We start from the raw sequence: 15,882 nt of genomic DNA on the forward strand, positions 1-15,882 counted from the left end.
CAGTGGGTTGGGTGGGTGAAGTCAGCTCTCTGTGGGTCTCTGAGAGTCAGGACAGTGAGTCTCACAGATGTGCTCTTTTCCAAAAAGGCAAAATAGTGATTTGAAAGTTAATGTGCTGTGCTTGTATGACTGAGAAGCAAAAGAGACTTGTAGAGAACAGGGAGTGGAGATAGCTTGTCACCCTTAAGAGGGGAAGGTTAGTTTAACATCTCCCTGTGAACAAAAAAGAGTTGTTAGGGCTGAGGGGACCTTAGAAGCATAAACTTCAGGTCCTGGGTGATGATTCAAATGATTTCAGTGCTCCTTTCAATCACTTTAACTACCAGCATACTCCAAGCACCTTTCCAGCAGTTTTCCTCTGAGCTGCCTAGTTTAGCTGGGAAAAGCTGGCACAAATGCCTGTAAATCCCTAAGATAATGTGTTTAGGGAAACGTTCAAAACCATCAGCTTGCCTTCCAAAAATCCTCTCTGGGTTCAGCCCTGCTGTTGCCCCTGGTTCTTCACAACTGTACATCCCTGATCTTGCCACCTGCATTAAGGATTACAAGCTGTAGTGGGGGGAGGCAGAGTTCTGCCTCAGCAATGATAACTCTTAACCTTTCTCTGCCCCCTGTCTTAAACCTCTTCTTTCAGTGAAGGAGAACATCTGTGCAAAAGAAGACCAGGTGTTTGAATTGTTAAGCCTGTTAAGTAAAATCAGTTTTTTGATCAACTCAAATATCCTACAAAAAAAGTGGGGTTTATAAAAAATACACTTCCTAAATAAAATAAGCCTCTGTATAAATAAAATATTTTATCCCCTCCAGAAGTTTTAATACTGCCAGAATGCCTTACATACTTGTAGCTTCATTGCTACATTTCTTTTGATCTCATTATGTGTCAGGTGCTTTGTTTGCCTTAAATTTCTTATCACAGGAGGTGGCTGTACACAGCACCATCTCAGCCTCCCAAGGACAGAGACCAAAGGGCACTGTGTCTCACAGTAGCTTTTTGAGAAGCTCAAGAGCTTTAACAGTGTTTCTAGCTATAATACAGCACTGAAAACAATGTGCAAATTAAAATATTATGAGTTTTGCATGAAATCTTTTGTTTTTCAGCTCAAAGGGGGAGGGCCATGGTGCATTCTGTATCTGAGTTCCTGCCAAAAATCAGATTTGTGCCAAAGCAGCAGTATCTTTTAACTCCTTTTTTGATGAGGGCTGGGGGATGGCAGCTCTATGGGTGTTGGTTTTTCAGGTTTTGGACATGAAACTTTTAATTGTTTTCTGGGAAGCCAAACCTGCCTGACCTCACTTGCTCCTCATGTTTGTGAGTAGAAGAGATGACTGGCACTCTGGCCCCTAGACAGGCCATGCTGCTTCTTAGGAAAGGCTTAGAAAAATTTTCCATTATAGATCTCTGCTTTTAGTGTTCCAAGGGGGTGACACAGTAGTGGGAAATTTATAAAATAAAACTAAAAACCAGCTCTAAGGATAAATGGTAGAGGAAGTCACTCTCACTGTCCCTTATGGGACTTTGAAACAACTCCTTTGTAATCTTGGCTACCATCCACTTTGGGACATTGTACTTGCTTCTTGCTTTTTTTTTACGTTTTTTTGCTCAAGTAAGCTTGTTTATGTTCATAAGTAATACATCCCCTCACTTCACAGACCCCTTTCATGCACTCTTTTAAATCCTGCACCTTTTCTGATGGTGGAAAAGTAGCACTGGTGATACAGTCTCACAGGACAAAAGCCTGTTCTGATGTGTCTGAGCTCTCAGTCATTTCATGGGTGCAGAAAACTTCCACATCTTAATTTCTCCTACACCTTTTGGAACATCAGCTGTATTTCTTCTCTTGCCTAGAAAAGTCTTCCAACAGAGTACAAAACTTCTCATGGATGTTTTTTACAAAGAGCTCTGTTTGCAAGCTTGTTCCTTGTCCTATATTCATGAGCAGGGAGTTAGCCAGTTTGTCTCTCAGTTTGAAGTTGTGATGCTCATATCCTCAATACATCAGAAAACTTTCAAAAAGCAGAAGTTGTGAGATTTTTTTAAACAAAGAAAACCCATTTTTCAAATTTTTTTCATAGTGCCAGACTTGATAACTTTGTGCGGCTTCTGTGGACAGAGGGTGATGGCACAGGAGTTTTTGCTCAGTATTTATAGACCTCTTGGAAGGAAAAGGGTTTTGCAGTCTGTGTGCACACTTTCCCCTTGTAAGACAACAGTCCTTCAGCATGCTGAGTATTTGCATTTGCAGAACACATTCAGCACCTCCTCAGCTTCAAGGCAATGCAGTGTGTTCAGCCCACCACAAAATGAAAACATACGTTGCTTTCACATATAGACCAATAAATTTCATGTAGTCTGCTGGAAATCTGATAACCACATGTGGTGCACTCTTCTGGGTCTGTGATGGCAGCCCTGCATAAGCAGACCCTAAAATTCCCTTTCAGCCCTAGAAAGAAAAGCCCAGAATCTGCTGCTGCTCTGCAAAAGTTTACACTAGTTTTAACATAGTTTTATCAAACCAGGAAGAAAATTTGGGATTGTTCAGGTTATTACTGGACCATTTTATGGCTATATATGCATTCTGGTGAAAGGGAAGAAACTGTAAGGAGACCTTTTGCTTCCTTCAACCTAAAAGCTTGATTGCAGGAAAGTTAGGAAGCTTTCCACAAGTGGGTGGAGGTTGTGTCAGAACTCTTGTTATAACCCAAGAGATAATCTTAAAATATATGTGACAATCTTCAATAAACTAAGATCCATATTATCCAAGAGATAGTACAAAAAGATATGTAGCCATGATGTTTCTCCATCAAAGGGGATGTAAAGGGGTCATAGGGACACAGAATGTGGGTGTTTGAGCCTGGATTTCCTGCAGCAATGCAAAACTTTATTTGCTTCACTTTATTTACACATTCTTTCATTTGATGGAGATTTTTAATTTAATGAAGGGATCCTGTTATGCTTAAATACCACTTCAAATTTTAGCAAATACTTAACACTGCATCATGTGAAACAACTGTAGAAAAATTATGTTTCAGAAGAGGCAATTTATATCATTCTTTATAAAGAGAGATATTTTCTGCAGGAATGATATTACAGTAATTACAACTTGAACCTGAAATCGGTATTTAAAAATAACAAAAAAACCCCAAACCCAAAACAAACAAAAAAACCTACCCAAACCCAACCAATCAACCAAAAAACAAAAAACCCCATTTGAAATTAACACTGGATGTACAAAACCAGAAAACTTAGACTTTTTTTTCTTTTTCTTTTTCTTTTTTTTTTTTCTTTTTTTTTTTTTTTTTAAGAAACTAATTCTGGTGAGACTTTGAGAAGGCCAGCCTTTGAGTCTGTGTTTCATACATTTGAGAGCTGTGCTGAGCCACCAAGTGATGGAGGTGTGCAGAGCAAGGAAATCAGTGGAGCAGGAGGGCTCTTGACATCCTGACTCATGCCAAGCCAAGTGAACAATGATGCACTGATTCTATCTGGATGACAGTAATTCCAGGCTGGCAAGACCCTGCTTGTTTTGCCTTTCATAAATGTTTTTGAAATATAGTCCAGGTTCCTTCACTAAATGTAGTCCTCCAAAAACAGTAACTTAATTTTGTTCCCTCTGGATTTTCTACAAGCAATACAAGGTGAAAGTCACTGAATGCTATGTATTTATACAGTGATGTGCTGGAAGTTAGGAAGCATGGCTTTTAAAAAACTCCACAACCGAGCTTCCAACTTGTGTTTCCTGCTGTGATTTAAGCACAAGACAGGAACCACTGACTTGCAGAGAAATAAGCTGCTCCTAGTGAGACTAGCACCAATATTTTAGAGAGAATCTCCCGGCTCTGAATGTGTACCCTTCTGCTCATCCTATAAGAAGAAAAATGCTATTTTATCACGATTGAAAGATTTCAGAAGGAGCCTGTTTTGGCCAGAGCTGTGTGTGGGCAGCATATGGCACTGAGGGGCTCACTGAAGGGAGAGGACAAAGCTCTAGGTGTGGTGGATCTTTCTGAGTGGATTGGAACCAAAGGACGAGGTGGGCTGCTCTGACAGTGCCTCCTGTCTCTGGTTGCTTGTCTCTGGTTGCTCTGGTTGTCTCTGGTTGGTTTCAACTACCATGAAACCAACTGGGATTTGAAGGGTTTGCTTATCAGCCTCTATAGAATCACTAATTTCATATATCAGTCTTGTAGCCTTCCTTTCTGACATGATCACCACAGGGTCATGAGGGCCCTTGAGATGTTCCTAATGCTTGAGTCTTTGTTCACTCAAATTACAGCTACCAGCATATTCATGTTCAAACATGAAGCATTCTAGGGCCACCTCGACTGTTATATGTATATATTTATATTTTTTTAAGGCTAAATATCGAATACATGAAGGAAATGTATGTGAGGAAGTGTAGCTATTCAGTGAACAACCAAAGTTTCCAGGCTTTTGAATGGACTGCATGACTCTGCAGTAGCCTACAGTAGTAGCTGGTAAAAAGGAAGCTACTGTACAAAACTAACAAAATCTGGAGAAGGTACAATAACACTTTAGATTGTAGTTTTGTTTTACTGATTACTAAGGTATGTGCATGTTCCTTTCAAATAGCAATCTTCAGTATTAGCATACCTGTATTCCAATTTCTCCAGCTCTTTCTTTTCTCCATCTCTGTATTTCTCCCCTCCCCCTTCTTTTTTTTTTTCTTTTTCTTTTGTTGGAGAAAAATCACAATTGATGAGACTCATTAAATGTGTTCATGGGATAAATATACTGCCAGGAAGTCTACTCAAATCTAAAAGGCAATATTTAAGACTCAGGCTCTAGTTTATCACAGAAAGAGAGAAAGAAACTCTTTATGATAAGCAGAAAGAATATACCTATGTCCTGCAATATATTTCTGTAGCTGGTTCAAAATAAACTGCAAGATCTGTCAAAAATCCTAAAAAATCCAGACTGCATCCCCCGGGGAAAGAAAATTTAAGACTGTGAAAACTTCATGAGTGTTTAATAATAGTCTTTTATATTCTTGACTAAGCAGTGGTGATGATGTATTGCAAGATTAATTCATAAATCATTAGGAAACTCTAGTCATTTTAATACAGCAACTCTGTGTTTTGCTTAAATCACTGAATCATCCTAAGGCAGATATTAAAATTCTGTGTGTCCTTTCATTAAAAATCCCAGCATGTCACCCACGTTTTGCATCACTTGTCTTTTAATGGAGCACACAGCAATGGGGTTGTTCTGCCTTTGGATTTTGGTGCCTTCTGCCCTCCAGGCAAATTAACACACTGGAAATTGAGGAGTGTGGTGATGGGTGAGGGGAGGATGACATGCACAAGACAACTGTGGTGTGAAGAGGTCCTCATCAGGAAAACAGTACTTCCAGGCAATGGCTGGGTTAAATGTACCTCTGTGTGTCACAGGTGTGGTCATAGCTCCTGTGAGTCTTCAAGTAAGTAGTGGAAAAGGGAAAGGGTAGGAAAGAAAAAAAAAAGAAAAAAGCCAGGTAGAAAAAAAAGAGTAAGACTGACTGCCAAGGGAGGTGCTAAACATGGATCCTGTTTTCAAACTTGGATAGTAGCTGAGTCCATATTTAAACAACTAATTAGCCACTGCAGACTCTGGTTTGAAATTTGGCCTCTCATTACTTTTTAGAAATACATTGCCCCACCATACTAGGGAGACTGCTGCTGGGGATATCACCATGGATATGAGTAGTAAAATGAGCTTTCTCCTTCCTGATTTTTGTAATTGCAATTTAAGCTTATTAAGCCCATCTTGCAAAAAATCATAAGCCAAAAATAAGAATCTCTGCTAAATTAATTGAACTGAAAGTGCATAGCCTGCCTTGTCCTTATCTTTTATGTTTCAGTACAGAATCAATAAAACATTGTTTTAAAAGGAAGAAGTTCTTGTATATTGCTGCTCTTTTGGCCAGATTTCAAAGCAGCTAATTAAATCCTGTCTGCCTTAACTCCTCCTGTAGTTCCCATTTAGTGAGGTGAGTGTTGCCTTATTTTATCAACAACTACTTGCCAAATTGGTCTACAGGGCATCTCCTTGGGCATCCCGTTTTCTGTGGCTGGAAGGGGTGGTCCACAGAGACCCCCACTTAAATGAGTGGGTAGGCAAGCATCGTTCTCTGTAAGCTGCTGTTGCCTAGTACAGCAATCTTTCCCACTGGACTTCTTCCCAGTAAGACCTTGCTCCATTTTCCTTAGCTTATGACCCATTCACAGGCCTGCCATACCACTTTAGGTACTTTCTGACATAGTTTCAATTTAGTGGGCAGTATTTATTAGGAATAACCATGAAAAGTCAAACACCCATACCCCCTACCTCTCTATCAGCGTGCATATGTACTATTGGGAGCTACCAGTCTTTTGCCTGGCTGTCCACCTAGGCAGAGTTTCTCTGCCTTGCTGCAAAACATCAATACTGTGTCCTCAGGGGTCCAGACATCGCAGGCACCTCCTGTGCACTGGTATGCCAACACAGTTTGTTGATAAATTGTATTCTGCTTTGAGCTGGTTGGCCTCTTGAGTGCACTTTCATTTCAGAAAGCTTTTAGAGTCTTCAGGAATTGAAAGTAATGTGGAAATGTATAATGGCAAAATTACTATTTTATTTAGTATACAATTACAGATTCATTCAGTGTAGAAAATGTACATACAGAGAAAGCATAGAGCACCAAGAGAGACTAGATCTAAGTGCATAAACTTTAAAGCCAGATAATTCCATGTGTAAGAGTAATACTTCTCTTTATTTGCTTTAAACTGGAAAAAGGTAGATGCAGATTGGACATAAGGAAGAAATTTTTCATTATGACAGTGGTGAGACAAGTTGCCCAGGGAATCTGTGGCTGCCCCCTCCTTGGCAGTGTTCGAGGCCAGGTTGGATGGGGCCTTGAGCAACCTGGTGTACTGGGAGGTGTCCCTGCATGTGGCAGGGTGGTTGGAACTGGATGATCTTTAAGGCCCCTTCCAACCCAAATCAGTCTGTCATTCTATGTGTACATGCATGATACAGAAATAGGAGCTTAAATGCTCCTCTTTTTCTGATACATATAGTCAAGACTGATGTAATGAAATCAGGTAACCAGTACTGATTTTTTTTCCAATGTGGCATTTAAACAACATGACAAACAAAATAGTTGTTCATCCAAAATCCTTGTCAGTTCTGTGTCACAGGTTATTCCCCTGTCTTGTGCACTTCATTGATGTCAGATTCCTGGAAAGCAAAAAGCATGCACAGAGAAAATGGGAAAAGAGCAGGTAATCATTGCAGGAGTTCTGCCAGAAGTGTCTGCTGCTTGTATCCAATTTTATTTCCTTCATATCTATAGTATGTTACTGAACTCTGATTCCCTGCTGCCTTGCAAATCATTTGCATCTCCGTACTGTGATATAAAAGGCTTCCTTGCTGATTGGACAGCTTTTTATAACTTCTCAGCACTCATGTTTTTCTGACATAGATACCTATGCAAAGTACAAGGCTTTTGAGGATCTGGCCCTTGTAGTTCATGCTTCATTGCCACAAGGTAAGTCAAAACATCACTCACACACAATGTGGGAATGGGAAGTGTTCACCATCCTCCTGCCTGGCATCTCAAGGTTACAGAAGGCCAGACTAGACCCAGGCAGAACGAGTCAGAGTAGTCCTCAGCCCTGCTACCCTGCAAACCACTTGCCAGACGAGATCACCCTAAGTCAACTTGGAAAGCTTGTCCCGTGCCTCAGCTTGTGTTCTCTAATAGTGAGGGAATGGTGGCATGGATGGAGAAATGCCAGGGTTGGCTGCCAGAGGCAGATTGGGATGAAGTGTTTCTTCCCATGGGTGGCATGAGCTCTGTCCCTCACAGCTGTGCAAGGGAAGCTTGTAGTGGCTGAGGATCTAGTCCTTCAAGTTAAAAGGGCTGAAATATGCATGAAGCATAAGGTGACATTTTGAGTGTCTCAGATCAGAGCATGAACGTTACCGAATTTAAAATGTAACTGCAATTTCCTGGCTAATGCCCAGTTGCTTTTATATTCATGCAGTGGTTGTTCTTTACTCTTAAAATAGCCCATTTAACCCTGAGGCACAGGTGATACCTTTATGATGATGGAGCTGTGTTCCCCAGCACGGTACAGCTCAGGCCATTGGTTGGTATGAGTGCTGTTTATAATCAGCTGCCCTTTTTTATTCTCTCACGATTTCTAGAATGCTTTTGTGGCCTGTTTGTTATGATTTGCTTGAACAAGAATGGAAAAAGAGAAGAGAAAAATACCAGAGATACACTGGAGATTTCGAGTTCTTGTCTTTTACTTCTTTTAGCTGAACTTTATGATTTACCATTGTGTCTCCAAGTGTCTGAGTACATCCAGATAGCAAGCAATTTAAATTGTTTCAGTAGCCTTACACCTCTGCAGAGAGTCAGCCTGTTTGCTAGCACCCAGGGCTTTCTGTGGTGAAGTTTACAGGATTTTATAAGTAGAGGTATTCAACCAGAATGGGATAACAAAAAGAACCCTGAGACATATTTGCTATTGATTCAAAATAAAAACCTTGCACATAGCAACCACAGCAAACTGAAGGCAGGCTTTTCACCAGAGCAGGAACATCCCCAGCCTGGGTGTTTGCTGCACTGAGGGTGAGGGTGTAGAGGGTGGATCTGTAGCTGCGTCTGTCACAGAAGCAGGACAGCAACTAGGGGGAAGGAGAGAGCTGGCTAAGAGTGATCTACTCCTAGATACCCCTCTATCTCCCCCCCACAGCATTAGCTGTTTCCCTGGCTCAGCAGCAGCAGCAGCAGCAGCAAGCAGTGCATCCTGATGCACTGGCAGAGGCAAAGGGCATGGAGAACAAAGTTGTTCTTTTCTGCTGCCCCCAGCAGCCCATTGCTTTAGGCTCCCACCTGGTTTTCCTGTGAGTTGTCTGTAATTCCAGGGATTACCTTTGGTTCTGCCAAGCACACACACACACACAATCACACACAAAAAAGATTAGATGAGAGGCTGTAGTAATTACAAGAGTAAATTGTCATGGCATAGGAATTTGTAGAAGTGATGCTGAAGCCCCACTCAGGAGGAGCATTTTAAGTGACATACCTGCTAATTTACCTCGAAGTAGCCTGCTTATTTAAAAAAAAATAAATAAAAAACACTGCTGCCTACACAAACTCAAACCCAACTAATCAGCAGTTCCTAGACAGTTTGACTTGAAAGAAAGGCAGATTCAGCATACAGATGAGAGAGGTGCACTAGGTAATGTTTTGCCTTTACCCCCATTATTAGGGTTCCTTCATCGCACCTCCTGTTTGGCACAGACCCAGCCATCTGTCTTCACTCTAAAGACTGTATATGCCATAAGTGTGGTTGTTACACTTGCAGCCACTCTCCTTGCCCCATATTTTTATCCATCTCTTTAGCTGGGTGTAATCTGGTGTGTCACAGGTGCAATGATTGCCTTACTCATCTCCACTGTTCTCAACACAGGAGCCTTCTTCAGAAACTAGTAGGTCCTGCTGTAAAACAAATAGTAATAACCAGGAGTAGTATTATCAGGCACAGATTTATTGGGTGGGAACAGGGTATGTGTGTGTGGGCAGAGGACAGTGAGGAAGAGGAGAGTAATCTGAAGGCCTCTATGTGACGTTATCCTGGAGAATGGTGCCTCAACATTCCTCATTTAAATAGTTTGACACAGAGATTCTACCGGATTCTGTGTAATTTTATTTTTTTTCCCTGCCATAATAAGGATTTGGGATGAGAAAAGAGACAAGAGAAGTAATTTTCTTGGGGCATCTGTTTGACATTCTTTCAAATGCATTCTTGATGCTTGTGAAAGAAATCTCTGTGTTTAGATTGTACTTGGTGGAATTTACTTTGTGTTTGTTCCAGATAAAGGCTTCATCCTTGTATATTTTGTTTCCACATTATAATCAGGTAAAATGCAGGAAAGGAAATACACATCCTGCAGATGCATTTTGGTGCAGAAATACTGTGTCCAGGGCACAACTTCAAGCTTCATGAGATGTATTGTACAGGGATTGAAGCTGAGAAAGGGTGACAGAGCCCTGGAACAGGCTGCCCAGGGAGGTTGTGGAGTCTCCTTCACTGGAGACATTCAAAACCCGCTTGGACACGTTCCTGCACGATGTACTCTAGGTGGCCCTGCTCTGGCAGGGGGGGTTGGACTAGATGATCTTTCGAGGTCCCTTCTAACCCCTAGGATTCTATGATTCTATGATTCTATGAAATCAGACTTGGTGTCTGCTGGAATAATCACCAGAACCCCAGCAAACCACATGCCTGCCAGTGATAAGTTGTTTCTTCTGACTCCTCATTGTATAACCATTTGTTTGGTGGATATTGCAAAATGCATTACATTTGAAGTTTGGGCAGTTCTGTTTTCCTTCTGATTATTTTCATGTGCATCTCTGTGTCTCTTTTCTCTCTTGTGTACAGATGTTCGTATTCGCCCCATGGAGCCTATGCCCAAAGCAAACTTGCCCTTGTGTTATTTACCTATCGACTACAGCACCTTCTGACTGCAAATGGAAGCCATGTGACTGCTAATGTAGTAGACCCAGGTGTAGTGAATACTGACCTCTACAAGCATGTGTTTTGGGTTGTGAAAGCGGTCAAATGGATGACAGCCTGGCTAGTTTTCAAGGTAAGCAGTTTGGGGGTTTTTTTGGATCCTTTTGTTACCATGCCCCTACACTGTGAGAGCTGTAGTCACCATGAAGCTGAAGGTGTTTCAGAGTTTATCATAATTTATGCTATTTGTTTCTTTTCTCTGTTCTGATGAGATGTACAAAATTGGTAGGCAGACCTTCCCCAGAATAAACACTGATTTAATATGAGGCGAGCAACTTTTCACATAAGGGAAGGCAGTACCTTTCACTGGCTGTGCCCAGAATCCTCTCTGCCCCCATCTATCTGTGTGTGCACTTTTTGAGTGTATGGGAACAGAACATCATCCTAACATGGAGCCAGAAGATGCAGTGGTCCTTTAAAATGTCTTTTACACCCTCTTAATGATAAGCAGATATGATCTGGCACTGTTTATGTGCACGCAACAGATTATAGAGAAAAATTGCAAAAGGAAGAAGGTAGCTGTGCAAAAATGGTGGTGGGAAGTGGCCATACTCAGGGCTGTGAAAGTCCAGACACTCCTGCTCTGGGAAAGGGGACAATTTTCATTAGGCATTTTCACCTTAAAACATGCTTGTAACAGTACCTGGTTTTCTATTATCTGCTCCTGGCCTGCATTAGGAAATTTAAAGCTCTTTGATAAACCAATCCAGAAGTGAGGCAGATCCAGTAACAGTTAACTTCAGTAACACTTTGTAATGGTGTAAGTAGAGCAATCTGAAATCAATTTAGCTGCATAGGTGCAATCTCCACATGCAGACAAGCCTAAGTAGGACTTGTGCTAAGGAAATGTACTGCTTGAAACTCTTCCAGAAAGTAGTTTTGGATTAAGCGAATGGAACCTGATTCCATTAGGGAAAATTAAATGTCCTAATTAAAATGAAGTATTTTAGATCAAGGGGCATGTCCCACAAAGCAAATTAATTTTAAACTTTGATATGGAAATATCACTAGCTTTAATTTTAGAAGTGAAACTGGAGGCTGGAAGAGTGGCTGTAAAATAAGATGCAAGCAAATAAACCTGTATTTAAAAAAAATTACTAGTATCTTCTGAGTACACCTTGAATATTGCAATAAAATTGTAATAGGAATGCTCATAATATGCAATGCATTCCTAAAGGAGCAGGATGCAGCTTTGCCAGACCAGTATATATTAAACTTGTTTTGCCTCTTGTGATTGCCTTTTTAAATATGTCTTGAGTGGTAGTGTTTTTTTCATTGGACTTATTTCACCTTGCTAACAACAGTTTCATGTAGATGTTTAGGTTGTGCTCAGCATTTCCTTTAGTCCCACAAAATTCTTACAAAATTTCCTTGTCTGAGTGGAAACTGAGTCTCTTGTTCATAGAACTCAACCCCATTCAGTTTTTTCTGTCTCCTCAGGGAGATATTTTTATATGAGACTGATTGTGTTTAGATGCTGAATGGGTTGTTGCTGAACACACATGAAATGAATTTGGATTTATTACAAGAGGGAGTCTCATACTTGAGCTCTAATAATGATGTCACTGATAGTTCCTGATCACTTCCCATTCTCTGGATGAGGTGCCACTCTAAAGGCATCCTGCCTTGCCACAGGTGACAGACTGATATCCTAACTTGTATGGAAATGCAGTGTGTGTGTGCTGCCTGATCAGCAAAAGCTTTTTGGTCTGTGTTACTTCAGGTTTGCGTAACTGTTTCAGTTACTGAGGTTGAAATTTCACATTTTTATGTAACACTCAATGTGTTTTTCTTATTGGCCAAAGGAGAGAAAAAATCTTGCCACCACTCTTCCCATCCTCCCTTAGGCTTCTGAGTTACATCTCTGACTTCTACTCTGTACTTCTTGCTTAGTGCTTAAGATATGTTTATGTATTCAGGATTGACTTTACCTTCATTTCTCACATTCTGGAGCACTTCATCACATAAGTACGCCCTGCTCAGCTCCAGCAGAACTGCATCACAACACAGTATTTAGCTCATGTCGTGTTCATGTTGAAAGCCATTTCAGTAGCACTGAAAGATGATTCATTAGCACTGGACTGAGTGCCATAGTATCTAGCATTTGGGCCTGGGTGGGTCTTGTGTTGGTCCGGGATAGATTTCCCCTGAGAAAAGTGAAAAGGCAAGTACAAGAAAATTCAGCTGTCTGATAGTATCAGCTGACTGGTGGCATTATGGATTTCTTCTTCCTTGGAATTTGTTCCCAGGTGCACACATATGAATCTTCCTTCTAGAATTCTGACAGTAATACAGTGAAAATGAGGTGATAGCTCTCTAATCATATCAGCTCAACTAACTTTTATCACCCTGAAGTATTCCGAAGGGGTTTCTAAATGCGTGCAGGAAATTGCTTCACCCACTGCAATCTGGCGCTCGTGAGAGCCGACGCGGCCCAGATAGCTCCGGTGAGGAAATGCATCACGGATTTATCACATCACATTCCCTCAGGAGAGAGTCAACATGTTGTTTGATTTAATTCCAAAATATTGTGGCAGAGCCTCGCTACCTTTAAATGCATTTCCTCTGGTCCTGGTCCCAGTTGCATTCAAGTCAAATACCTCCTGGGGGTTACAGCCAGGCCCTGACTCTTGCTGGGCTGCTCAGATGTGAGGTAGCTCCGTGTGGCAGACAAAGCTGTCGGCTCAACATCCGCCTCAGAGTTGCCTCAAGATATTTAGGTGCTTAAACAAATAAACCTGCAGTCTCCTAAATAGGTCATGGTACATAAATATAGTTTACTCAAGTATGAACAGCCTGAGCTTCTCAGAACTGCACAACATCGTGTTCTGGGCTTCATACATAGGTCAGTAAAAATCTCGGCTACACCAGGGTTGTTTTTTTGTTTCTTTTGGGTATTTTGTTTTTTTGTTTTGGTTTGGTGTTTCTTTTTCCCCAACAAGCTGCAGTGAGAGGCACCTCTGTAGAAATAAGATAGGCCAAGCTAAAGTACCTGGTGACAATCATAAAAATTATAAAATTAATGCCTGCCCTCAATGAAAATGATGGTTTCATTCTTTCTCAGCTTGGTTCTTTCGCAGGAATGTTATTTTCTGCTGGGAATGTTCTTTAAATTTTCTTTTTGCAAGTGTTTTCTCTGCATTTTTTAATAAACAGGGTTTGCACCTGTCACACCTGAGAGAAGTTATCTTTATTCCTCAAACAAATAAATTGATTTCTACCCTTATGACTTCCCAGTAAATAAAAGCTGACGAGCTGTCATAGTTCTCTGCAGAGTGTGTTGAAATATGTTATCCCTTAGGAGGTTTTAATATAAAGTGATCTTCTTTTTGAAGACATAAAGTCCAACCTGGTAAACAGTAGCTAATTAGTAAGACAATAATAGCATAAAAAGACATTGCTCAGGCATCAAATTGCAATTTAGTCAGCTGTACACTACACAAGTTTTAGTAAAGAGTACTGTCCAAGCTGGAAGCTGAGAAGGTACCATTTCCCTCCCAAGTATTTCTGCTTCTGCTACCCATACTGAATATCCATTCTTAAGCCAGATGGCCTCTGCTTGTGATATATTTAAAATGCTTTAGAGCCAAGAAAGAGTTGACTCTCATTAATGTCCAATGGCAGGGACTGTTCTGCCTTATATGACTTCATAATGTCATTGATGTACAGACATTTCCTGCTTAGCAGCTCTGTAAGCTTCCCCCAAACCTTCTTTATGACAAGCTGGATGAATGTATCAGTATCAGACACAGAATATTTGGTGCTTTCAGCTGCCTGAGATTGGTATTTAGGAAGGCATTTTGGAAGCAAGACTGCACATCAGATCTTGTCTCAGCTGTCATCTCCAAAGACATAGTGCCATGTAAGTGATTATTGACTGACAAACTTGAAAATGAGTGGGATTAGTGACCCTGCTGGCCTGCAGAAGTGATGGGGGAGGCTTCAGGAATACAAGCTAAAAATCAACCAATGTAAACTAGTTAATTTCTTTTGTCTGTCAAAATAACCTTTACTTTAGTGTAATCTTCCTATAACGTTTTTAAAGAAATGCTTCCACTTTGTACGTGCTGCTAGCAAACAAGATCCAAAGAGCCTGGATTCATCATTCATGCCAGAGGGCATAGTCATGCAGGTCTTATTGCAGCATTTCTTATTCAAACTGTCCCTTTGGCTCTGTGAATGTAGAAAATTCATTTCATCCTCCCTCCCCGAGGTGTGAGAAGACAAACACATCACCACACAATAACACCAGCTGTAGAAAATGAGAATAATTAAATTCTACAGCTGAAAACAGCAATTCATCAGACTCTTGCATCCATGTGTGTGTGTGGTCCTCATGCAAAGCTAGTCTAGAACTTTCTCACAAAATGAAAGCTTCTTGCAGAAACATGTAATTTGCAGGTGGTTTTTACAGAAGCCTGTTAGATCAAAAGTGAGATTCTGGTCAAAATCTGAGTAAAGTCTACTTTATGCCAGTACCTCTGATCTTTTAGCAGGTCCCATTTTTGTACACAATGGCACAGGGATTTAAGCTTCACAGCCATGGGGCTTATTTTCTTTCCCCATTTAATAAGTATTTGCTTATTCATACAGCCATAGAACAGTTCTAGGAGGAAAGATGAAGGGAACCACCTTAGAAGGATTATGAGCAACCTATCTTTGAGCTACCATAGTCTGGTGGTCTGGGTATATCTCTTGTATGTGACTCCTTGGATTTGGGCAGGCATTTAGGATATGCTTGTTAGGGGGCAGGTCGATGCAGCTTGGCTGCTTTATTTATTCCAACTGCTAATTTAGAAGACTTTGGAGCATAGAGTGTTTTGTGTCTGTCCTAATGAGGCTCAGACCTCTCTAAAGGAGTCAGATGCTCAGTGCACACATGGACTTCTGTCCCCACTTAACCTGTTGTTCCCCTGAGGTCCCAAGATACCATTGCTTTATGTGCGTTTTCTCAGGGCTAAGCAGCTGAAATGTTTATTATAAGAGACATCTTGAGAGTTGCTGGAGAGCGTTTTGATGACAAGAAAGTGAAGGATTTGTGTTGCATGTCTTGGTGAATGGCACACCAAAGGGTAAGGATGCTGTATAGGACAGCATAAAATGGGTGGGATTGTGTTGGATTGCATCAGATGGAGTCAAAATTTTGAAATTCTTGTTTAAAAACTCTTATTTGGAACTGCTGAGGTATATATATATATATATACTTGAACAGTTTGACTCCAGGGATGTTGTGCATTATAGCTCAATTAATATTTCTCTGGGGATGACCTTCATTATTGCTTTAATACTTGTCCTGCATTACCTTGTAATGTA

General features: G+C 40.8%; 1 protein-coding gene across 2 annotated transcripts in view; it reads left to right on the plus strand.

The window, feature by feature from the left end:
• Nucleotides 1–15,882, plus strand: part of DHRSX (dehydrogenase/reductase X-linked) — a 169,004-nt gene that overhangs the window by 130,699 nt on the left and 22,423 nt on the right. For both annotated transcript variants that reach the window (XM_030446439.1, XM_030446450.1), the window contains one exon: nt 10,435–10,642. In XM_030446439.1, the coding sequence (XP_030302299.1) occupies nt 10,435–10,642 (208 nt within the window). The remainder of the gene's footprint in view (nt 1–10,434; nt 10,643–15,882) is intronic.

This window comes from Calypte anna, chromosome 1 (genome assembly GCF_003957555.1).
Source record: "Calypte anna isolate BGI_N300 chromosome 1, bCalAnn1_v1.p, whole genome shotgun sequence".
Taxonomy (NCBI): Eukaryota; Metazoa; Chordata; class Aves; order Apodiformes; family Trochilidae; genus Calypte; species Calypte anna.